This window comes from Sesamum indicum, linkage group LG11 (assembly GCF_026168435.1).
Source record: "Sesamum indicum cultivar Baizhima isolate 11 linkage group LG11, ASM2616843v1, whole genome shotgun sequence".
In the NCBI taxonomy this organism is placed as follows: Eukaryota; Viridiplantae; Streptophyta; class Magnoliopsida; order Lamiales; family Pedaliaceae; genus Sesamum; species Sesamum indicum.
In genome coordinates this window covers 2171908-2196563 of record NC_142667.1, presented here as the reverse complement: position 1 = coordinate 2196563, position 24656 = coordinate 2171908, and the positions used below count along the sequence as shown (strand labels likewise).

General features: G+C 33.6%; 4 protein-coding genes and 1 non-coding gene across 10 annotated transcripts; all 5 read right to left on the bottom strand.

The window, feature by feature from the left end:
* Positions 1-494: 494 nt before the first annotated feature.
* TRNAK-CUU (transfer RNA lysine (anticodon CUU)) lies at positions 495-567 on the bottom strand. The gene has a single exon. It is a non-coding gene; the product is annotated as a tRNA-Lys (tRNA).
* On the bottom strand, positions 568-3197 carry LOC105173233 (methylsterol monooxygenase 1-1). Its single transcript, XM_011094916.3, has 5 exons — positions 2293-3197; positions 1488-1810; positions 1247-1394; positions 1108-1137; positions 568-892 (listed from the first exon to the last, which is right to left on the bottom strand). The coding sequence occupies exons 1-5, from the start codon at positions 2620-2622 to the stop codon at positions 866-868; spliced, it is 858 nt and encodes a 285-aa protein (XP_011093218.1). The 5' UTR covers positions 2623-3197; the 3' UTR covers positions 568-865.
* A 4760-nt stretch (positions 3198-7957) lies between these two features.
* On the bottom strand, positions 7958-11976 carry LOC105173232 (glutathione S-transferase zeta class). 4 transcript variants are annotated; one of them, XM_011094914.3, is made up of 10 exons: positions 11936-11976; positions 11661-11766; positions 11444-11500; positions 10959-11044; positions 10781-10852; positions 10114-10167; positions 9951-10026; positions 8897-8958; positions 8566-8625; positions 7958-8404 (listed from the first exon to the last, which is right to left on the bottom strand). In XM_011094914.3, the coding sequence occupies exons 1-10, from the start codon at positions 11942-11944 to the stop codon at positions 8306-8308; spliced, it is 681 nt and encodes a 226-aa protein (XP_011093216.1). In that variant the 5' UTR covers positions 11945-11976; the 3' UTR covers positions 7958-8305. The 4 variants fall into 4 exon arrangements, 3 of the variants coding, with proteins under 3 accessions (XP_011093216.1, XP_088731862.1, XP_088731863.1); XM_088875736.1 differs by lacking the exons at positions 11444-11500; positions 11661-11766; positions 11936-11976 and having other exon boundaries at positions 10959-11401; XR_016062872.1 differs by lacking the exons at positions 11444-11500; positions 11661-11766; positions 11936-11976 and having other exon boundaries at positions 8383-8404; positions 8566-8681; positions 10959-11401.
* A 3805-nt stretch (positions 11977-15781) lies between these two features.
* LOC105173230 (glutathione S-transferase zeta class) lies at positions 15782-20901 on the bottom strand. Of its 3 annotated transcripts, none has more exons than XM_011094912.3 (11): positions 20767-20901; positions 19332-19392; positions 19090-19192; positions 18878-18934; positions 18370-18455; positions 18197-18268; positions 17497-17550; positions 17333-17408; positions 16629-16690; positions 16283-16342; positions 15782-16131 (listed from the first exon to the last, which is right to left on the bottom strand). In XM_011094912.3, exons 2-11 carry the CDS (start codon positions 19347-19349, stop codon positions 16033-16035), a joined length of 687 nt encoding a protein of 228 aa, XP_011093214.3. In that variant the 5' UTR covers positions 19350-19392; positions 20767-20901; the 3' UTR covers positions 15782-16032. The 3 variants fall into 3 exon arrangements, with proteins under 3 accessions (XP_011093214.3, XP_088731865.1, XP_088731866.1); XM_088875739.1 differs by lacking the exon at positions 20767-20901 and adding an exon at positions 19567-19707; XM_088875740.1 differs by lacking the exons at positions 18878-18934; positions 20767-20901 and adding an exon at positions 19567-19707.
* Positions 19544-21340, bottom strand: LOC148784983 (Pentatricopeptide repeat (PPR-like) superfamily protein). Its single transcript, XM_088875738.1, has one exon. It carries the CDS (start codon positions 21234-21236, stop codon positions 19617-19619), a length of 1620 nt encoding a protein of 539 aa, XP_088731864.1. The 5' UTR covers positions 21237-21340; the 3' UTR covers positions 19544-19616.
* Between the last annotated feature and the right edge of the window lie 3316 nt (positions 21341-24656).

The following is a 24656-nucleotide window of genomic DNA, read 5'->3' as shown; positions in this document are numbered from 1 at the left end:
GGACTGAACAATTTCATGTTTTATGATGATTCAAATATAAAATTTCGGGTTGTTTTTGTAATAAAAACATATTATATCATTTTTTAATTTAATTTACAAATGTTGAGATTTAAAAAATATGCAAGTGTTCAGCTCTCAATCTAGAATCTTTGTTTTTTTTTGATAATGATAATGATAGCTCTGCCTTTTTAAACCATAATTTTAAATTCAAGTATACATTTTAGACTTCACTTGCCTGAATAAATCCCTTCATTTTAAATATAATTAAAAGATATATCAACAGTCATTGTTTAATAGCAATATTAAAAATTAAATACACTTAAAGAAACATTTAAATTCAAATCTATAAAATTATGTTTTCTAAAAAATGATAACAAAAAAAATCAGAAAAGCAAAACAAGTTCTATTTTCTCCAAGTTTGATTTATTTATTTTCATCTATTTATTGCAAGAGTTAAAGTGCAGAAAAACGAGTTTATATAAGTAGCACAAAAACGCCCACCGTGGGGCTCGAACCCACGACCACAAGGTTAAGAGCCTTGCGCTCTACCGACTGAGCTAGACGGGCTTCTGTACTTAAAGATATCTTGTAAACTATTTTAAAATGATTTAGCACGCAGCAGTCATAGCACCCATCACTACAAGGTAATTACAGGTATACTTAAAGAAGAATGGCCAGGTGATGTGCTGCAATTCCATCTCATATATGACTTGACACCCTAACCTAAGGAACACTCTCCCTTAGGTAAATTACATTCCCTTTTAATCTTGTGTCTGAAAGAAACACCTGGCTTGCTGCTGTGTACTCTACCCAGATTCTTGCACCTTTGTGTGGATTCAACCTGCAAACTCTCCATGCAATTCACTCACATTTGCTTCAGTTCTTTCCTCCTCTGCACAATTCAACACGCCACAATTAGATATACGTACAAAATCTCACTTCATCATTGTGAGTTCATGAAGTTGTCAGAAAATCAAGAATGTCATATGGGATGTGCTAAAAATGCAAGAAAACATCGTTTAGGATAGATTAGACGTTATCGAAGAACGATGTTACCATCTTCAAGTTAAGGATAATAGTATTGACATAAGGATGTTTAGCTAATACCTTTTCAAAAGCTTCCTTGTACCGGTATCCCTGGATGACGAAGCAGCAATGAAACAGTAAAGGTGAGATGACAACTGAATACTACTACTCTATGCAATACATGTTGGAAAAGAGAAATCACAAACTGTATTCGACAAACCTTGTTGGTTCCATAGATGTAATCACAGTATGTGAATACTGATGCAAAATTGCTCTGGCTTTTCCCTCCAACAAAGTGATGGTAATCATGGAAAATAGCTCCTCCGTAAAATGGGATGTACTTTAAAGGATTCCAGGGGAAATCATACCTGAATATGTAACAAGAATGCAAACATTTCATAGAATCAAGAGATGAAAAAACATAGGTTGATGAAGAATCTGACTATAGTTTCTCTTCTTACCCACTGTGGGTCTCAATGGCTTCCATTTGCCTCACAATCATCCACAGCCAGAATGTGATCATGTGTCCAGGAGCAATCATTGGACCAAGAAACGAGGCCATGCCGAGGATTATGATCTCAGCCCAATGTGCATAAGGGGCTGCAAATCCAATAGGAGCCGTGTATTCATGATGAACACGGTGGATGTTCTCGTATCCCCATTTCTGGTGGAGCAATCTATGCAGCCAGTAATTAGCATAGTCCTCAACAACAAAGTATACCAACAGCTGCAAGAAAATATCGGAGCCGGATGGTAGTGGCAAACTTGTTCTTATCCCAATCATCTGCAAGCAAATACGGATAATACTTCATATCTTTCGGACTAGAAACGTATCGAAAACCAGAAAGAAGTGATCTAAGAATCGGCCTCAAGCAAAAACCAAAACCATGAGGAACACAACATTGATATCTTAGGTTCGAGAATTCCTTTCTGAGATGAAATCTATTCAAGAATGATAATAGATTGAATACCCTCTGATCTTCTTCATCTCATAAGGAACCAACGTTAGATGGGGCATTCAATCAAGAACCATCCGTAAGACTTTCCAAGAATTCATGAAACAACGACAAAGGTTTATATATAAATCAAACCCACAATTACTAATAATAGATTGATGCAATTTTACACGGTCAAATGTCTGAAGAAAAGCAATACATGCATGCAACAAGTCTCTACAAATGAAACCCCCACAAAGTTTCATTGTTTCATTGTTTCTTTGAAATGAATCGAACATCAATTTTCAATCAATAAACAGAAAACACATACCTGAATGACGGGAAAAGAAAAGATTTGAAGAGGAACAACAGCAACAACAAACGTCACCATGACCTTCTTGTAGCAGTCCAACATATCAGCCAAAGAGTTCTGGATTTTAGGCTGAATCTTGAACCTATCAATCTTGTGGGAACGCACGAGCTCGATGAACATGTACGGCAACGGCAGCACCGAGTAGAAAATGAACAAGAAAAACGTGTTATGGCAGTACAGAAGGTAATCGGATTTCTGGGCAGAGTATTTGAACCATAATGTCTCAGCAAAACTGAGGTTTCTGCCCAGAGAAGCCTCTGCTTCTTGAAGGGTTTGATATGGCAGCATTCTTGTTTTGTGTTCGACGTGTTCTTGTGCGCTTCTGTTTGTGTGTATCTCTCTCTCTATATAGATATGTATCTATATTGGGGGGTTTGTAGAGTATAGAGAGAGAAAGAAGGAGAAGAGGGAGAAGATTGAATGTGCTCAGATGAAGATTGTCTTGCAGTAATTACCAGCTGCAGAAGGAAAAACTGATCAAGACGGACAGGAAAACAAGATGGGGTGCTTTAATATTAATCACTTCATCTTTATGGTTGAGAGAAAAAGAAGGCATCCTCATCAGAATCTTCCTCAGTTCATCCTTACAAATCGGAACACTTGTCAAGATTTCTCCATCTGAAACTATTACAAATTGAAAAAATGTGAGATATTAGATTTTTGGACTTTTTGGGCATCTAAAAATTTAGGATTTAAGTCTAGAAAATTTGTGGAAAGAAATTAACAAGAACAAGAGAGAGAGAGAGAGAGAGAGAGAGAGATGGCTGTCCATGCATGTAGATCTATGAAGAAAAGACAGTAACTCCATTAAAGTAGGAACACAGGAGAGAGAATTATGAGTAGCTAACAATAGTAGGGACGGATGTAGAAATGGAAGTTTGAGTCGAACTATAAAATTATTAAAATAATATTCTTATATTTAAAGATTGAGTTGATTGGAATATTAGCCTTTTAAGAGGGCTTTTTTGCAAATTTTGTTATGTGCTTTTGGACATAGTTAATTTTAGTCCCCAACTTTTATATTTTAGCTCCAAAACTTGTTGCTACGAGTTTCCCATCTTTCAATCGGTCACATTAACTACCACAAAAAAAAAATGTAGGACTAAAATTGACTATTTTCAAAAAGTATAGGATGAAACCTGCAAAGGACACATACTTTGGCAGTAATATTGCAATTTTCTCTATTCCCCCCCCCCCTCCCCCTCTCCCAATTGCTAGTTTTCGTCCCTCTCAACCAATCACACTAACAGGTACATGCTAAGTACATGGCCTTTCTATCAAATAATTAACGGCGGGACTAATTCTGCACAAAGAAAAAAAATAAAAATATGGGACTAAATTTAGCTATTTCTAGAAGCATGGGACAAAACTTGCAAAGGACCCTATAGTTCCGGACTAATATTGCAATTTTCTCTTTATTCCATCCTCCCCTTAAAAAAAATCCTGTTGTTTCCAGTTTTTCAACAGTCACACTAATAGCCACATGAGAAGCACGTAGCTTTTCAGTCAAATAATTAACGATGGTACTATTTTGTAGAAAAATATAAAAAGTATTGGACTAAAATTAATATTTCTAGAAGCATGGGAGGAAACTGCAAAAAATCCTATAATTTAGGACTAATATTGTAATTAACTCTATATAAATTAAACTAGTTCCAATTATTTCATAATTCATGTAGTGACAAATTAGTGCAAATTTTTTTGTCATTAATTCATATCAATAATAATTTTTACAAAATAATAGTAATTATTAAAATCATGAAATTTCGATCGTGACAAAATAATCAATCTTGTCCCAAAATATATATAATTAATGATAATATAAAAATTATCATTTAATTTTTCCTGTCACTAATTTTCTATTTTCTTGTAATGTAATCCACTTTAATCTAAATGCTAATTTAAAAAAGAAAGACACTATCAAACCACTGCACCAATTTTTTCTATTGCACCTTCAATATCCTTAACTTGGTTTTTTTTTGTTTTTTGAAATATTATTAATTGATTTATATATTTTATTTTTATTTATAATATATTTTAAAAAATAATATATATATATATATAAATACAAAAACAGCATACCACAACGATCAGTATTTAAAAAATTAAAGTCGTTCAAGCTTTTATTATCGCATAGTGCAAATAATAATTTTGGAGGGGCTAAAGCCAAACCTATATTTCGTACTTGCATGTCGTTTAATCCGTTTTTTTTTGATAAATATTTTAATCCCATGAAAATTATTTTTATTTGATGGCTTATTATGTCCATTATGTATATATTAATGTTTTCGATAATCTTGAAAATAAAGTTAGTTATGCAATTAAATTATAATTTGAATTTGTATAATGAATTATAAAATTATGAACCTAAATACTATAATTATTTTTTTTCTAAAATCAATTATTTGAAATTAATTATGTTATAATCAATTATCTTATAATTAATTATGCAGTCGTTGGATCAGACTGCATCTAACCCTCCAAGTATTTTAAAATGGAAGCATAATATATATATATATATATATATATATATATTTTGATGTTATTAACTCCTTAATATTTCATAAGTTTTGAATAATATGTCTAGATTAAGACATTATTACTCTCGTACAACAACGTAACATCATAGCAGCCTTCAAAAACTCAATCAAACTAAAGTCCTATAAAGATAAAAAATTATTAGGGATAATTACACCCCTCTACTTGAGGTTTGATGTAATTACGCGTATATATTCTGTAGTTTAAAAAATTACATTTAGCACTCATGATGTCTGTTTTCGTTCAACAAATAGGTCCATTTGTTAGTCAAATTTTACTGAATTTGTTGATATTAATAAAAATATCGAATAAAAATTGATATTTATCCTCAACTGACTTATTACAAGTCATACAATTTTTTTCCAAATACAGTATCCTTATAACGGTAAAGGCATACCTCCTTACATCATTAACGTGTGGATATGGATAAGGGTAATTTGTCTATAAAAAGATGTATTTAACCTGCAATAAATCGAGAATAAGTAAATCAGGGGTAAATATAGGATTTTATCTAGTTCTTTTTGTTAATACCAGCAAATCTAGTGAATTTTGACTAACTGACGAACTTATTTGCCAGATGGAAGCAAACCTTTATTCAAACCACATGGGGTCTATGTGTAACTACAACAAACTTCAGGAGACGGGAGTAAAATTATCCGAAATTATTATTTCAATTACATCATAAATTTCAATCATTAAATCATTATTATACTGAGTATCAATCGTTGATATCAGTATCTATAACTAACCAACAACTACAACTAAAATAAATCAATAGCTAATTATTAATGGAATTCAAAGTCATGATATTAATGGTATTTTTTTGCATATTAATTATTTGAATGCCCAATTTATTATATATATATATATATATAATGCAATTTTTTATTTAATAAAATACGTACAAAGTTTTAGTTGTGGGATAAGGTTGTTTGAATGTACGATATATGTCAAGGAATAATAGATTGATTATGATGTCTTACCAAAGTGATATATCATTATCGTTATGGCCATAAAATCAAACGTCATGATTTGATCCCTATAATTTTAGGAAATTAATTTATTTGTACATTAAATCTTGTTTTTTTTCCTATTTTTAATAGTTTCATGTCATAGTCTTGTAATAATTCGTACATAAATTTATACATGATTGAGATTTATTATACAAGAATTAGATGGTGTTTGCATGGTTGAGCATATTATTTGTAAGTTTGTACGTCGTATAAAATGTTATTCGAATTTATACGGTATCATGTCTTAATTTAAAGAGAAGTCGTTGTAGCGTCTGAATAAAATAAAGTTATAAAATCTATATATAATATATTATCGGTGAAGAATTTCTAATCATTTGATATTTTTTTTTTGAGCTTATAAAATTCTTGAAAATCATTTAGATAAGCTATTTTTTAAAAAAATTAACTTCACCTAACTTTTTTTTTGATAATTTTTCATAAGCTCTTTAATTTTAATATCCAATAAACAAAAACACACTCAAAATTTTGACAGTGTTTCATTTTCATCTTTCAGATAACTGAGATTTTTTCCTCCAAAGCAAAATTATCTATTTATGTAATTTTAAATTCTAATAGTTTGATGGATTTTTTCGATCATTACTGCAGTATGAAAAGTTCATTCTGCCAAACACTCTAACGTCTTATAAGCTAATGTATCTTATTCATCCAAACACTCTAAAAACTCGTTTTTAGAATAAGATTAAACATCTTTAAGTTCTTAAAACATCTTATAAGATATATATATATGAGCGTATAAAATATTTCAAAAAGGCTTAACCAAACACCTCTTATAAGCGTCTGACATTTTATTTTTTCTCTTTCAAGCTCGTTTAAATATATATATATATATATATATATATATATATACATACCAAACACCATCTTAGTCTATTTACATTTTTTTTTCCGACAAATATAAATTTCATTAAATAAATGGTAGTACATCAGTACAATACAACATGAAAGACTAGGCAGTCACCTCGATAGGCCAAAACATTCACTATAAATGAAAAAGTGTATAAATACTAATAAAAGGAGATAAATCAAAACTAAGTATCCATTGTCGGATATCTTCAATACATATATTTTTTTTTGTATTCTTAATATTTAAGAGATGATATGATTTGTCATTCTTCATGAGTCTAAAAAGATTACATGGGAGTTGGTGTGATTTTGAGATCAATGTCTGTACCCCTATGGAAGTTGATGTTTTTGTTTTCTCAATAATAATTGGTATATATCACAAAAACAAGAAATGTTATTATATGGCATTGGATGTGAAATAAAGAATTAGATAAATGCAAGTAGGTGAGATTAAAATTAAATTTGATTCTTTTTGGACACCAAACAACACGTAATTGACTCATTAATTCATGTCCAATTGTATATATGAGCTCCACTTAAGTTTTTGAGTAAATTATGTTTGAATTTTTTGGCGTTAAATCTAATCACACAAATATTTATTTATTTATTTTTTGGTAAATTTATAAGGTAAATTATAATTACCTGTTTTGAGATTTGACATAATTATGAATAATCCCTTATTATTTGAAAAATTACAAATACCCTTCTTATATTTGGTAAAATTATGTATTTTTAAATGGAGATATAAATTGTCAACTTTGTCTATACTGTATTTTTTTCAAAAGAAAATAAGAATTTATAAAAAAATTGATCCAGGGTGGATGGAAAATTTTGAAAAATTATTAAAAAAATATTATCCATTTAGTCCATTAAAATTGAAATTTTCTAAAAATAAATAAAATTATAGTTCTTAGTCCACGAGGGCATTTTGATCAGTCACGACAAAAAACAAATGAAAACCTAACAGATTGGACTAATTGTAAGACGTCCATTAATTAGAATCAAGAGGGTGCTGGTAATTTTTCAAATAATAAGAGAATGTTCGTAATTATACCAAATCTTGGGAGAAATCGTTGTAATTTATCCGAAATTATAATTCCAACCCATGAAACTGGGCACCCCTAAAGTAAATTATATCGACACACTAAACTTTTCTATATGCATGAGACGATCAAGATTATAAAATGTGGAAAAACTTCTACCCGAAATAAATCTAACCATGACAAACTAACAATTACATCTCCTACATTCATGTACTTGTCATGTATACATATATAATGCATTCATCGTTCTGCGTTGGCTTCCCATATAATATATATATGTGTGTGTGTGTGTATTTTGTATGTTTCTATCTTCTTTACTTAATTATTGCATCTACAGTTTCATGGAGATTACAATTCTTTCTTAGTCTACTAACTATAAATGGCAATCATTTCCAGAATTGCAGCTGCAGTTGCCAATTTGAAGCTGGAATTTTCATATAAGTTTACTCTGATAGTTATAGGATGTCTGAAGGCAAACTTCTATGTTTCCATATCTGTATTAATTCAGCAAGTTCACTGCACAGCATCAGGTTGTCTGTCAGGCAAAGAAGCTTGGAATTCAGGCAATGCATTGCACGACTCGTATACCATACGCAGAATCGGGAACTTGGACTGCAGAAATAGCCATTTGAGAAGTTTTGTTCTTACATTATTGAATTAAGCAGCAGATACTACAAATGTTTCGGTTGTCAAGCATACAACATGAAACACAAAAATGGTGAAAAGAATAATATGGTTAAGAAAACTTAGGAGAGTGTCTGGAAAGGATTTACCATATCGACATTAAACCGCTTTGTAGCTACTGCAATTTGAGGGGCCAAGAATACGTCAGCCTGCAGATAGCCGAAATCGTCTTCGTTTAGCATTAGTCACTGATATTCGACGCCCCCTGCCCCCCAGAAAAAAAGAACATGGTTTCTAGGATTGTTACTTCAGCTACAACATATTTGCATGAGTCAGAATAAACAAAGATGGTTCAATAAACTTCGTACAAGTATTTTTCTAAGTGTTTTGGATACTTAGAAAGTGGACCATGAAATCATAGTTCTCAAACAAAATTGTAATATCACGTCGTCAAATAGGTTGAAAGTGGAAGAAAATTACCATACAAACTTCTTCTCCTGTAGCATATGGGCCGGCACAATTGTTTAGTAGCTTCTCAAGAGCTGGATAGAGTTCAGAGCCCTTTTCAGTAATGAAAGAGTTTAATTAATGGAGGCAAAAATGCTTAACATGTTAGCAATATAAGTCTATGAAAAACAGAATAAACACATAGCATGATAGCAACTGTCCAAGCTGTTCTATTCTCCACATCAGCCTTCACTAAATAAGGATCCGTAGTTTCATCTCATATGTCTTCTTGTCTTACCTCCTTAAAAGAATTTTAAATTAGGAAAATGAAGACTTCTAACATATGAATTATTACAGGATAGTTGCATTTACACATCTGCAACTATGGTCAAATTACAAAAATCAGTCCCGTTCTTTGATCATACTGACATCCCTATTAGTGATACTTTCGGTACACTAATACCCCATCAGTGTAATGAAAGCATCACTAACACTGGCAGTGTAATTATTCAAAGAAGGGGTAGTGTCTGTAATTAGACAATAATCACAGGGTTGTCAGCGTAATTGTCCCAACTCAACTAGTGGAAGTTCACTCAATTCTCAGATAAGATGTAATGGGCTTCAAAAGCCTATCAAATGAACCTATGCAACAACGGAAACCATAATTGATGGAGACAAGAAGATAAATCAAATAGTGGTTCAAGAGGAAAGTTAAATCCTTTCCATAAGCGGCAACAAAAGATTAGGGCTGTACAATTTAGATTATTTTGTAATTACTAGATTAAACCTTACAAGTAAATTGTACCCACAAATTAGTGGTAGGTAAGGGGGTAGAATTCATTTTACACCCCCTCTCATTGATTGCTAGCATAGTATAAATACCCCCTAATTTCATTGTAAAGGGGACTTTTGGGAAAAGAAGGAATTGAAGAGAAAAAGACTAATTTTTAGTTTGTGCAAGAGTTGACGTGTTTAGATCTCAAACCTCACTTTTTTCCCATTAGTTACAGAAGAATATAAATGGAAAAAGAGGCGGAGAATTAGTAAATTATATAATTTTATGGGAAGGAAGATTGAAGAACTTCACCAAGTAAGCCCTTTTCTATATGGACATGTGCCCATGCTTGAGGTTCTTCAGGGCCCACCGTTTCCTCGATATACTTCTGCCACGTTGATGAACAACATTAGATATCAGGTGATACATTTCTGATGTCATTGTCAGATTGCAACAATATCTATTGAAAACAGACCAGCAGCGATAACATGTGAAGAGGCTGTATGCTGGAAGACACAATACTTGCAGCCTGTGACAAATTGTACTTTCAGAAGAACAGCTATGATCATGACAGATGGAAAAGGAAGATGCAGTTCAATTTTTCATATGATTTAATTTGATAAAAGAGAGCTAGCTATAGAGGTAAGGCATGATATAAAACGAGCCATAAGTGAATCGTCCCCTTCTGAAATGATATTATATTCCTTACATAGGATTGTTGGAGTGTGCAGCGTGACCAACATTACGTTTTGGCTCTTTTGTAAAGCACTTGACTGTCAGGGCCAAATTAGTAAGCATGGGCGTCTAGTTATATATGGTTGATGATTGTAGGGATATTCTACCCTAGTAAGAAAAATTAGATCAGCTGCGAATGTAGGAAAAGTTCATCTCCAAACCACGTAAGAATTCATGTATTCTTGCGTTTGATTCTTCTTCCTTTTTTCTTTTTTTTTAATTTTATTTCAAATTTTGCAAATCTATCATGCAATTCCGTAACTAGAATGCCCCAAGGAATGAGAAAAACATCCATGCAAGATATCAAACTCATAAATATGGGACAAAACAAGTCCTGTAACTGAAGATAATCCGCAGAACATTTCTCGAGGTAGTTAACTCTTAGCATACCCCTGTACAAAACTGACCTGGAGATTGATTGCTCTTAGTTGAGGATCAGCAGGTAAAAGTGCTTTCTGTGGATACTTCTCCTCTAAATACTAAGCAAGAACAAGAAGAATTCACATCTTATTAGTGGCATTTGTCTTTGATTTGAGAAACAAAAGGAAGATAACAACTTTATGTCGGAACAGAAAAGTACTCAACCAGTAGAATTGCATAAGAGTCTGAAACAACTACATCCCCGTCAACCAAAACTGGGACGTAGTGAAGGGGATTTAATCTCCCAAACTCTGCAAGCCAAATGCAATTTCTAAAGACATCAAGATCATTGAAAGCAAGACAACCACAGAAGCATAACAGTATGGTTTCAAATCCTCGAACATAGTTAAAACTGCCGTTCTTAAGACAAACAGGTCTTCCAATTAAAGGAGAGCAAGATAGCAGGTTCAAGTAATTGTACAAGTTCATTCCTGTTGATCAGGTTTCTGAGTATTACCACTTCGGAAACACCAGTTGAGGATCAAGAATATAACAATGGGGCAAAATTCATCATGGCCTCTAAGTATTGATCGACACAAAATCATCTACTTTTTTCAAGAACATCAAAATCATAAACGAGAAAAACAAAAAAGAGCTGAATTTTGAAAATTAAGGGCCTGGAATTACAAAATACACCCGCAATAATGCACCTGAAGTGAACTGCTCTCCTTTTGCAAGATTGACAGCTCTGTACTCATAAGAAAGTCCTAAGCACCCAGAAAAAGAGCCACACTTTATCAAATATAGCCAATTCTATCTGAACTAAAAATAAAGCAAACAAGAAATTCTTGAAATTATAATCTAAAACAATTTAGGGGCACCGCATACCAATAAAATATGAAATAACAAGGAAGATATATAGTGGACCTTTAAGATTCAAGGCAAAACGCACACGCCAAGAACAAGAACTCTGCCAGTAAGAGTAGAGAACAAGCTTTGGAGCTGACGAAGAATCAACTGGGCAGCTATGCATCTGCAGTTTGTACACATCCAACAACCCCATGTTAAAAATTACACAGAAACATTACATGTCATTATTCTACTGAAATAATTCCCTCCTCTCTCTCTCTCTCTGTGTGTGTGTGTGTGTGTGTGTGTGTGTGTGAGAGAGAGAGAGAGGAGTAGAGTGAGAATTGAGAAACCTGCTCCATGGATGATGGAGAAGCATCAACTGTGTGCAGGGGAAGAAGGATAAATGTCTGCTTAGCTGAATCGTTTTGTTTGTTGGAAAATGTTTTTAGTTGACCAATCAATTAATTATAGGGAAAATTAATAATAAATACTTTTTAGTATTTAAAAAATTTGTGATTTTTTTTAAAATTAAAAATATTTATATAATTTCTAGATTGTTAGGTAAAAATTATTATTTTAATCTTATTGATTTTTTTAATGAAAACATTTGAATTTTTTTTTTAAACTTAAGGGTGAATAAAATAAATAATTTATAGAATATATTAGTTCATAAAAATATTTTTAAAAATTTTAAAGAATATATAAAATTATAATAGATAATTCAAAAAGATATTTTGATCGATTAACCATAAAAATTAGATTGAAATCTAATGAAAATTAACGAAATAAGCTCGTTATTCGACAGACGTTAAAATTAAGAAGGTATTTATAATACTTCAAATAACAATAAAATATTTATAATTTTATCAAATCTCATGTAAGGTGCCTATAATTTGCCTTAATTATATTGTAAATAGTAATAAGTTTTTTTCCCCTTATATTAAGCTTGGAAAGTTAAGCCTTTCAAGAAACAAGTTTGTCTAAATATGATATGTTTTTTTTATATTAATATTTAAGATATTTTGTTTAGGTATTACTTGATGTGCATAAAAATAAATTAACCTAAAGTGGCTCAAACGATTTAAAAAGAAGAAAGAAACGAGAGGCCTGTAGCATCTTAGTAGGTCCAAGTCATGAGAGGCTCGAATAATGAAATGTCAAAAAACACTTGATAGGCGGTCTTGGCAGGTGCCCCTTATAAAGTAGACAGACGGGTGGTCTTGGCAGGTGCCCCCTAGAAAGCAGACAGGAGGGCGTTCTTGCCGGGTGCCCCCTAAAAAATAGATTGGAAAAAGGAGGAGGCTGAAGACATCCCCCTACTCGGACCATGATCAAAGCCCGACAAATATTCGGCCCAAAGGCCCACACACATGACAGCCTACTTCCCTACGTGGCATCTCGTCAATAGCCACGTTGGAAGACATCAGCCCTAGGAGGATCCCCTTGGCGGCTGAGATTCCTCATAGACAAGGAAGGTGCCACCAAAGCTCTGGACTCCTTGGCAGCTTGGACGGTTAGGAGTCCTTGCTGATGAAAAATTCCCCAAAACTCGGAGATAGGATTTAAAAGCACTTCTAGTAGAAGATAAGATCAAATTATGACTTATTCAAACAACATTCATCCACTTTTCCGGAAATGGAGGAAACGTGCAGTTCTATCGGAAGAGGGCACCCCCCCTATAATTACAAGTTTACTTTTTCATGCTCAGGGCACTTCCAAACACCTTCATGAGATCCTCTAACGTCTCTCACACATCTCTTACTCTTTAAATCATCTCTCTCACTCTCTAAATACTTTTTAAATATTCTTTAAACATTCTCTAAGCACTCTACAAGTACATTATCATATGTTCTTGCACTTTTTACCGACTTTATTCACCATATCTCAAGACATTGATATTGAAGAGGAGTGTAAATAATAATATAATAAATAATTAAATTTAAAACCTTATTTTATAGAGCAGTAAAATATATATAATTATTTTGATGTTTTAAAAGAGTTTAGTCAATTTAAATTTAATTTTTATAAAAAATAACTAACAATTAATATAACATCATGAGTCATAAAAAAATTAAAATAAAATATATTGATAAAAAGTAACAAAATGAGAAATAGAACGTTGCATAATATATTACAAAATACGCAATATGTTGATAAATTAGTGAACAACTACCAAAAAATAATAGGGATAACTTCGCTCCCCTCCCCAAAGTTTAGGTAATTACAGTTAAATTTTTTATGATTTGGGAGATTACTTGTCATTTCTGAGGTTTGCTGTCGTCTAACAAATATGTTCATTTATTAGCTAAAATTCATCGAATTTGCTGATGTTAATAAAAAAATTATATCTACCATGATTGACTTATTACTTATTGTGTGTCACATAAATCTTTTTATCACCGAATTTTCCTCATATGTCTCAACGTTCATGTATGTTAGGAGGTGTATCTTCATCGTTATAAGGGTAGTTTAAGTTGAAAAAAAAATATTTGATTTGCAATAAGTTGGTAATAAGTGAATCAACGTAAATATCAGTTTTCATTCAATTTTTTTGTTAATAATAACAAATTCAGTAAATTTTGACCAACTCAGGAACTTATTTGTTTACAGAAAATAAATCTCAAAGATGTTAGATGTAATTTTCTCAATTCATAAAGGATCTAAGTGCAACTACACCAAACCTCAGAAGAAGGGGATGTAATTATCCCAAAATAATATTTATAAGTGTTTTTTTTATATATAAAAGAATGGCACATTAACATGTTAATTGGAGAATAAATTTTAATTGTATAACTGCATTCTTCACAAATAAAATATTTCAATTGTTATAATAGATTAAAATTTTCATTGAACTATATTATATATATAGATGAGATGTTCATAATTTTTTTTTATTCTTTTACTTCGTAGTTATTTCTTTAAATTGACTTATAAAAAAAAATAAATAGTACCCAATCTATAAATTTCCTAAAATATTTCAAAATGAAGTAGCAATAGTATAAAAAATTGCAATATAAAGATAAAAAAAAATTATGCATTAATATTTCAAAATTTAAAAGTTAATAAAACATATGCCCAACACTTTGACAATATTTAAAAGTTTATATTGAAATATAATTAGCATACTTCAATTAAATGACATTTTTTATTAACAAAAGTAAGTAAATTATTAATTTGAAATCATTCAATGTTAATAAAATTAAAAATAAATAACATTTAAAATATAATAGTTCATAAATTAAACTAAAATTTCTTATAAAAACAATCCAAAATATGAAATTTGACTATTCAATTTCATTTTAATATTCAATTTGTTAATATTATTGTTTTTATTTGATTTAATACAAGAAATGAAATATAATTATTAGTGAATTCAAAATGTAAAATTTCAATTTTGGGGAATATCTTTTTTATTTAATCGTACCAATTAAATTAGAAAGTGATTTGCAAATAATAGAAGTAAATAATTTCCTTATCAATTAAAATAATTAGAGATAATTACACTTTCTACTCATGAGTTTGGTGTAACTACACATAGACTTCTCTTAGTTTAAAAAATTACACCTAGCAACCCTGAAATTTGATTCCATCAAACAAATAAATCCCTCAATTAGTCAAAATTTGCCGAATTAGCTAATATTACAAAGAAATAGGGGAAAAAGTTATATTTACCTCCTAATTGACTTATTATTGATTTACTGCAGGCTAAATAAATCTTTTTATGATCAAATATCTACATATATCTTTACGAGTTAATACATATAAGGAGATAGATTATCACCATTATAAGGATAGTTTAATCAAAAAAAATTATTTGACCTATAATAAATTAATAATAAATCAAAGATAAATATCAAATTTCATTCAGATTTTTTGTTAATATCAACAAATTCAATTAATTTTGACTAACGAAAGTATTTATTTATTAAACAGAAACAAACTTTAAGATTGCTAGATATAATTTCTCAAATCATTGGGGATCTACTTAGAATTATACCAAATCTCAGGAAAGATGAGTGAAATTATCCCAAACAAATGTTTGAAAATATAATTGTATATGCTAATATTTCAATGACAGAAACATTAACAATATTATGAATTTAATATTTTTACAGCTAACTGTAAATAATATATTTACCTCTAAAAATATAAAATATATTTATACTCGTGCATCGCAGCCCATACTTCCTAGTATATATAATAAATATATATGTTTCATATAAAAAATCAAACATATAGTTCTCAATCAGTCTATCTTAATATTTGCATCCACAATTTCAGGGAGATTACTTTCTCAAGGCTACATACTTTAAATGACAATCATTTCCGGAAGCACCTGCCATTGCCAATTTGAAGCAGGAATTTTCATACAAGTTTACTCTGATAGATATAGGATGTCTGAAGGCAAAAAACTTCTATGTTTGCATCTCTGTATCAGTTCGCAAGTTCACTGCACAGCATCAGGTTGTCTATCAGGCAAAGAAGCTTGGAATTCAGGCAATGCATTGCACGACTCGTATACCGTACGCAGAGTCGGGAACTTGGACTGCAGAAATAGCCGTTTGAGAAGTTTTGTTCTTACATTATTGAATTAAGCAGCAGATACTATAAATATTTCAGCTGTCGAGCATACAACATGAAACACAAAAACAATGAAAAGAATAAGATGGATAAGAGAGTGTCTGGAAAGGATTTACCATATCGACATTAAACCGCTTTGTAGCTACCGCAATTTGAGGGGCCAAGAATACGTCAGCCTGCAGATAGTCGAAATCGTCTTTGTTTAGCAGCAGGTCACGTTTCCATGTGAACCCCCCCCCCCCCCTCCCCCAAGAAAAAAAAACATGGTTTCTAGGATTTTTACTTCAGCTACAACATATTTGCATGAGTCAGAATAAACGAGGATGTTAGTTGGTTCAATAATCTTTTTGCAAGTATTTTTCTAAGTGTTTTGGATACTTAGAAGTGGACCATGAAATCATAGTTCTCAAACAAAATTCTAATATCACATCGTCAAATAGGTTGAAACTGCAAGAAAATTACCAAAAAAACTTCTTCTCCTGTAGCATATGGGCCGGCACAATCTTTTAGTAGCTTCTCAAGAGCTGGATAGAGTTCAAAGCCTCAGTAACCAAAGAGTATAGAATGGAGACAAAAAATGCTTAACATGATTAGCAATATAAGTCTATGAAACAGAATAAACAAACACATTGTAACTCTCAGGCCGTCCTATATTATACATCAGCCTCAACCAATATGGATCCATAGTTTCATCATCATGTCTTCTTGTCTTACCTTCTTAAAAGAATCACATATTGCGAAAATGAGGGCATGTTACATATGAATTATAATAGGAAGAGTTGCAATTACACCACAACTATGGCCAAATTACAAGAAATGAGTCCCATGGTTTGATAAGACTGACATCTCGATTAGTGATACTTTCAGTACACTAATAGCCAGACAGTGTAATGAAAGCATCACTAACATTGCATGTCCGTGTAAATTATGCAAACAAATGGGACAATGGTCATAAGGGTATCAGCATAATATCCTGATCCTCCTAGTGGAAGTTCACTCAACTCTCAAGTGTAGCTCGAAGATAAATGGTAGATGTTATGGACTTCAAAAGCCTATCAAATCAGCCTATGCAACAATGGCAACCCTAATAGAAGAATAAATGGAAAAAGCGGCTGAAAATTAGTAAATTAAATAATTTTATGAGAAGAAACATTGAAGAACTTCACCAAGGAAGCCCTTTTCTATATGGACATGTGCCCATGCTTGTTGCTCTTCAGGACCCACTTTTTCCTCGACATACTTCTGCCACATCGATGAACAAACATTAGATCTCAAGTGATACATTTATGATGTCATTGTCAGAATGCAGAAATATCTATTAAAAACTGACCAGCAGCGATAACATGTGAAGAGGCTGTATGCTGGAAGACACAATACTAGCAGCCTGTGATAAATTGTACTTTCAGAAGGACTACTATGATGATGAGAAGATGGCATAAAAGGATGCAGTTCAATCTTTCATTTCAACTAATTTGACAAAAGAAAGCTAACTATATAGCTAAGGCATGATCTAGAACGATCCATAACTGAAACATCCCACTCTGAAATGATATTATTTTTTATACTCATGCACCTCGGACGAGTTTGTTGGAGCGGTGCAGCCTGACCAACATTACATTTTGGCTCTTCTGTAGAGCAAGTTACTCTCATGGGCAAACTAGTAATTGCAAATGTTTTACAAGAGCCTAGTTATATATAATTGATGGTTGTAGGGATATTCTACCCAATTAAGAAAAAAATTGGATAAGCAGGGAAGTAGGAATAATACATCTCCAAACCATGTAACAGTTCCTGTATTCTGGCATTTGACTCTTGTTCTTTTCTTAAATTTTTCTTTTTTCACACGTTTCAATTCTGTCATGCAATGTCGTAATAAGAATGCCCCAGCAAACAAGAAAAACATCCATTTAAAAGTATCAAACTCGTAAATATGGGACAGAGTACTTCAAATGACACCAAACCAAGTCCTGTAAGTGTAAGTGAAGATAATTAGCAGAACATTTCTCGAGGTTAGTTAACTCTAACCTGACCTGGAGATTGATTGCTCTTAGTTGAGGATCAGCCGGTAAAAGTGGTTTCTGAGGATACTTCTCTTCTAAACACTGGACAAGAACAAGAATTCACATCTTATTAGACAGCATTATCTTTGATTTGAGAAACAAACAGAACATAACAACTTTATCAGAACAGAAAGGTACTCAACCAGTAGAATTGCATATGAGTCTGAAACAACTACATCCCCGTCAACCAAAACTGGGACGTATCGAAGAGGATTTACTTTCCCAAACTCTGCAAGCCAAACGCAATTACTATAAGACATCGAGATCATGAAAGCAAGACAACCACAGAAACATAACAGTATGGTTTCAAATCCTTGAACATAGTTTAAAACTGTAATTCTTAAGACAAACAGGTCTTCGAATCCAGGAGAGCAAGGTAGCAACTTGCAACTCAAAATGCCGAGTTTTCTATTTCCAGTAATTGTGCAAGTTTAATCTTGTTAATCTGGTTTCTGAGAATTGCAACTTCAAAAGCACCAGTTCAGGATCAAGAATATAATAACTACTGGCGCAAGATTCATCATGCCCTCTAAGTATTGATCAACATAAAATCATCTACTTTTCAAGAACATTAAATAACAAACGGGAAAAAACCAAAATATATTGTAAATCAAGGGCCAAAAATTACAAAATACACACACAATAAGGCACCTGAAGTGAACTGTTCCCCTTTCGCAAGATTGACAGCTCTGTACTCATAAGAAAGTCCTAAGGCAGAAATAGTGCCACACTTTATCAAATGTAGCTATATTTTATCAGGAAAAAAATAAAATAAACAAGAAATTATCGAAATTATAATCTAAAACAAATTAGGGGCGCCGCATAGCAAAAATATCAGATGATAAGGAAGATATATAATGGACCTTTAAGATTCAACCCAAAGCGCACACGCCAAGAGCAAGAGCTCTGCCAGTAAGAGTAGAGTACAAGTTTCGGAGCTGATGAAGAATCAACTGGACTATGCCTCTGCAGTTGTATCCATCCCACAACCATGTTAGTTACATAGAAACATGACATGGCATTTTTCTACTGAAATAATTTGTGTATGAGTGTGTGTGTGTTTGAGGGTGTCTGTGAGAGAAGAATAGAGGGAGAATTGAGAAACCTGCTTGTTGGGCTCCATTGATGATGGAGAAGTGAAGATATTAGCAGCAGAAGCACCCCAACTGTATATGTGCAGTGGAGAAAGGATAAATGTCTGGTTAGGTGAAATATTTTGTCTATTGGGAAATGTTTTCAATTATTGCACGGAGTTAATTATCTTTATAAAATTTGATCAGTTATTGAATGGGCAGAGAAAGTTGTTGCAGAAATCTATATCGGGAAGGAAACAAGATCACCATCCTCTAGGTAGCATTCAAGTCAACTGAACTCAGTTGAACAGGAACATCTATGCAGCATTTGCCGACAACATTCTATCCAAATTGGGACATACATTAGCATGACTGGTGACAAATTTCTCTACCAAAACTCTCCAAGAATCATAATTGATTTCAAGTTTATGAGAGGCAGCAATGTCGAGCACATTTGAAATATCTGCTTCACATCCAGAGTCACAAAGTGCTTCAATTAAGACAGAGTAAGTGAATTCATTTGGCGAGCACCCTCTATCCAGCATCTCCTCCAAGACTCGGACCCCTTCCTTTGCGTGGCCTGCTTTGCAGAACCCCTTGATCAGCATGTTATAAGTGAAAGAATTCGGAGGGCATCCCCTTTCTACCATGTCATCCCACAACCTCCCAGCCTCACACAACTCCCCACTGTCGCACATTCCGGCAATAAGTGTGTTATATGTCAAAACACTAGGAATAGAACCCCTATCAAACTCATCAAATAACTTCCTTGCTTCCCAAACCTTCCCTTCTTTGCACAGCCAATGCATCAGTGTGCTTAATATCGTGTTGTCTGGAGTACAGTTCTTCAGCAACAACGTCTTCCACAACTCACATGCTTCCTCAACCTTCCCTTCCCTGCACAAGGCATCTATCACCCTACAGCATAATGCTGAGCTTGGAATGTACTTCTTGTCAAGCATATCGCTAACCATATTCACTGCTTCTCCCGATTTCTTTTCTTTGCATAATGCCTCAATCATGACACTGTATGTAACATCATTAGGCTCCACCCCATTCTCCTCCATCTCATCCATCACTTTAGTTGCATCAACAAACCGCCCCAGCTTACAAAACCCATCCATCAGAACCGTGTATGTGGTGGCATCCGGCAACCAACCTCGATCCAGAATCTGATAAAAAACTCTCTTTGCTCCTACCATATCTCCTCGATCCACATACCCTCCCATAATCGTCGTGTAACTCACCACATTCGGGATCATTCCCATGCCCGGCATTTCATCCAACACCTTAACAGCACCCTCCACATCATCCTTTTTACACAAAGCTTTTAATAATATATTGCACGTAAACACATTGGGCACAATTTCAAACCTTTTCTGGCTATTCTTGAACATAAAGTAAACAGAATCATACTTCTTATTCTGAACCAAAGCATTGAGTAAAGTGTTTAATGAACGAACTGACCTTTTAACACCAAAATCATTAATTCGAAGGAATATTTTGATCGCCTCTTTCGGTCTACTGGCAATACCGTAGTACCGAATAAGAGTGATAAATAAATTTTCGCCGCATTTGATTCGCGAATTTCGCAATTCATTCAAAAGGGAGGATATGGGTTCGAATGCGCGCTGGCGGGAGAGCTTGTGGATAATGGCGTGGTAGGTCTCGTAACTGTGGTGAAAATTAGGGTGGTAATTGCCGGCATAGTGGAAAATTTGGAGAGCAAGATCGAGATTTTGCTGGTTGGTGATGATGGAGCAGAGGCGTTTGTGGGTGAGTTTTTGGGGCCAGGGTTTGATTGGTGGTGTGACGGTGTAGGAATTGAGGAGTTGGGATTCGGTTCCTATTGAGGAGACGGTGGTGATAGAGTGCAAGATTCCAGGGTTTGTGGCGGCGACGCGGCAGATGGATTGAAGTTGCCGGTGATGGAACATGGTGTTGATGGCTGACTCACAGTCGTCGAACAGACACTTGGAATGATTTTGGAATTGAAGCACGACTTCTGAACGCGATTTTAGGGAGTAGGGGATTGAAGCCACGACTCTCTCTCTCTCTCTTCTTTCCATTAACGTTTCCTCTCTCATCTCACTCTTATTATTTAAAATTTTATTCTTTCCAACTCATTTTTATTTTTTTTCATTCTTCACAAGCTAAATAAATACATTAAATAGTTAAAGAATTTAATTTCACTATTTTTTATATTTATAATTTAAAAAATAAGTAAATTTTATTTTAGTACCCAATTTTTTTTATTAATATCACTTTGATATTTGAGTAATACAAATAACTGAATTGATATTTGAAGTTACCCATTAGTATAATTTTGATAGTCAATTGATATTTTTCTATTATTTTATAATGTAACAATCATTTCACCCTTGAATTTTGAAAATAAAAAATAATAAAAATATTTAAAAAAATTAAATAAATATTGATGTACATAAAAATATATCAGCCCAAAGAGGCCTAAATATTCCAAAAAAAGAAAGAAATGCAAGCCCATGGTGCCCCTAAAGGGGTTAGTTCAGGAGATGGCCCATAAGGGTTAGGAGGCCTAGGGGGACGACAAGCACCCCCAAAAACCAAATTCTAATAAGGTTTCACAGGACCATAAAGAAACTTAAGGACTTAAAATCACCCAATTAAAAGGCAAAGGTTCACCACATGGGCTCCATGAAGGACCTAGGTGGTATCCATATAGGATCTCTGCGTAGGCGCGCGAGCGTGCAAGGCTAGCTAGGCGTGCTGCAGCCTGACGGTGAACGGCTAGGCCATTTTTCTATGTTTGTCCGAAAAATTAGATTTTTTGAATTCTGCATATTTTCTGAAAATTATTGATTTGCTGATTTAATTTTAGGATGAAATTGATTTTTTCCTAAAATTATATTACTTAATTAATTTGGTGTATATTTGTGCATTCGATGCATATGCCTTGGTCATCCATTTAGTTGCAATCTTAAACTTGTGTTTTCTACATATAAATTGGATATCATTGTTGTATAATGCATGCAATGTGTTATATGTGTTGAGCATGATTATTTAGAATTATTATACTTGGATGTTACTTGAATGACATCGGATGATCACGGACCCTTGACCAATTGTGAATATTTTATTTTTATTGGGTGGGCCCATATGTCCCTTATTTTATCGCTCTATCTCTCGTTTTATATCTTGGAATAATAAGGCTTACTTTTTTCCGCACTTATGTCCTCTGCCCGACTTTGATCAGGGCCTCTTTCCAATGCAATGAGAGTAGAATAATTTTTTGGTGAGGTTTTAATTTTATATAATATAGCAAACCCATGGACAAGAAGGCCTACAGTGGAAGGAAGTCTAAAGGAGGAGTTATAATGTCCATTAGAACGATAATAGGTAATTATCTTTGTAATAGTATAGGATCACCTTAGATAGGCCATATACCCACTACGGGCTTAGGGGGTCGCATAGGTTGGGCTCGTGATCATCCAATAGGGATATGCTATGTTTCATTGCATGCGGTGCGTATATTTAAATGTATTAAATATTTGATATTTATGCATGCAAAACGCTAATGTGATGAGGTCTCGGTCTATATACAATCAAACTCTCACTTGGTTGGACCAAGTTAAAGTGTTAGGCCCACATTGGACTTGGATCAAAATGGTTTTGATTTGTCTAGCTTTCTATTCGCAATAATATGGTGAGAAAGCTATCACTACCCAAATGTAGTCTCACAAGTCATGGGACATTTGGAATACAGGCAAGCTGTACCATTATTGTGATAAAGGAACATGCTCATTATTTCTCTATCTCATGAGTCGTGGGGGGCAACAATTGAGGTGTGATTTGATTGATGGATTAAGCCTAACAATAAGTAAATATTAGGCCCGTAATAGACTTGGATCGAAATGATTTTCAATTTGTCCAGGCCTTCCATCCATAATAATGTGATGAGGAAGCTATCGCTACCCAAATATGGTCTCACTAGTCGTGGCATACTTAGAATAGAGGCAAGTTGCACCGTTATTGTGAACAAAGAAACACACTCACTGTTTTCCTATCTCACAAGTCATGGAGACCGATAGTTGAAGTGTGATTTGGTTGATGGGTTGGGCATAACACTGAGTAGCATAATTCGCTTGGAGTCCTCGGGATCTTGTGAAGATGTGAGGCAAAATATCTTGGGAATCTCATGGGATGAGAATGGTATTGGATACCTCCCATGAGTCTTTTGCCATGTGAATCATAAAAGTGGAGCATGGTAGATTGTGCTTGTGGATCCCAAGTTCTCTAGAAAATGGTTTCTCGAAATCCCACTTGAGAGTGATGGGCTTTTGTAGAAATAGTGGGAGGGGTTAATGACTAAAAAACTAAGTCTTAATTTGAACGCAATATTACTATAATCTGCTTAGTACTTTCTGCTTTACATTTTGAATATATGTCTAAGATTCACTTACCTTTATTATTTTGAGACTTGTTTAAATTGATGGAACATATTAACAAATTAATTGGCTGCAAAATCTAAGGATTGTCCTCGATTTTGGAAACCTGACTTATGTCATGGATAAGCCACTTTGATAGGACTTGGAAAAGCAGTCTTCTCCTAAAGAGCATTTGACGTTAGGAAAAAGGCATAAGGACACCCGCAAGATCGACAGGATCATACTTGCTTCCATGACCAATGAGCAGTATGACAGGCTGGACGTTGTTAGCTCGATAATACTCCGCATAGAACAAGCTTATGCAGCACTGGACCGGCATATTGGATATGCCATGATGGAGGCATTCTTCGGAGCCAAGATGACTGAGGGTCGTCTGTACATAAATATGGGGTTGAGATGCTATCCCCTGTGGAGAAAGCTCAAGGAGCTCAATGTTGATCTTGAAAAAAGAGATGCACATTGACGTTATCCTTCAGTCCCTTCATTCCTCATTCGACCTTTTATCATGAACTCTAAATAGGTTTGAGAAATCCATTCATGAGTTGATAAACATGTCAGTATGATACAAGGCAAAGATTGAAAATAATGGGGCATTGGTATTAGATTGGGAGACATCAACCTTAAGAGCGAAAGGCAAGGGTGCCGAACGCTGGAAGAGGAAGAAGGATGGAGCAGAGTCAGCTGCTGCAAGAGTTTTAAGCACTCCTATTGCCCTACTGGGCGAGGGTAAAGGAAATAGGAAAATGGTTCGACCGTCAAGAATTACGAAAGATATTTGCATGAATTGCTAAAGGGTTTTGGAGGATGGAGTGTCGTGAACTCTTTTCCACCCAAGGTTTGCAGTTGTTATAAGCAACATGATTACTATTTCCACTCCCTAAGTATTGGATACCTGCTTTAAAAAACTCATATCTGCAAATGATTTGCAGA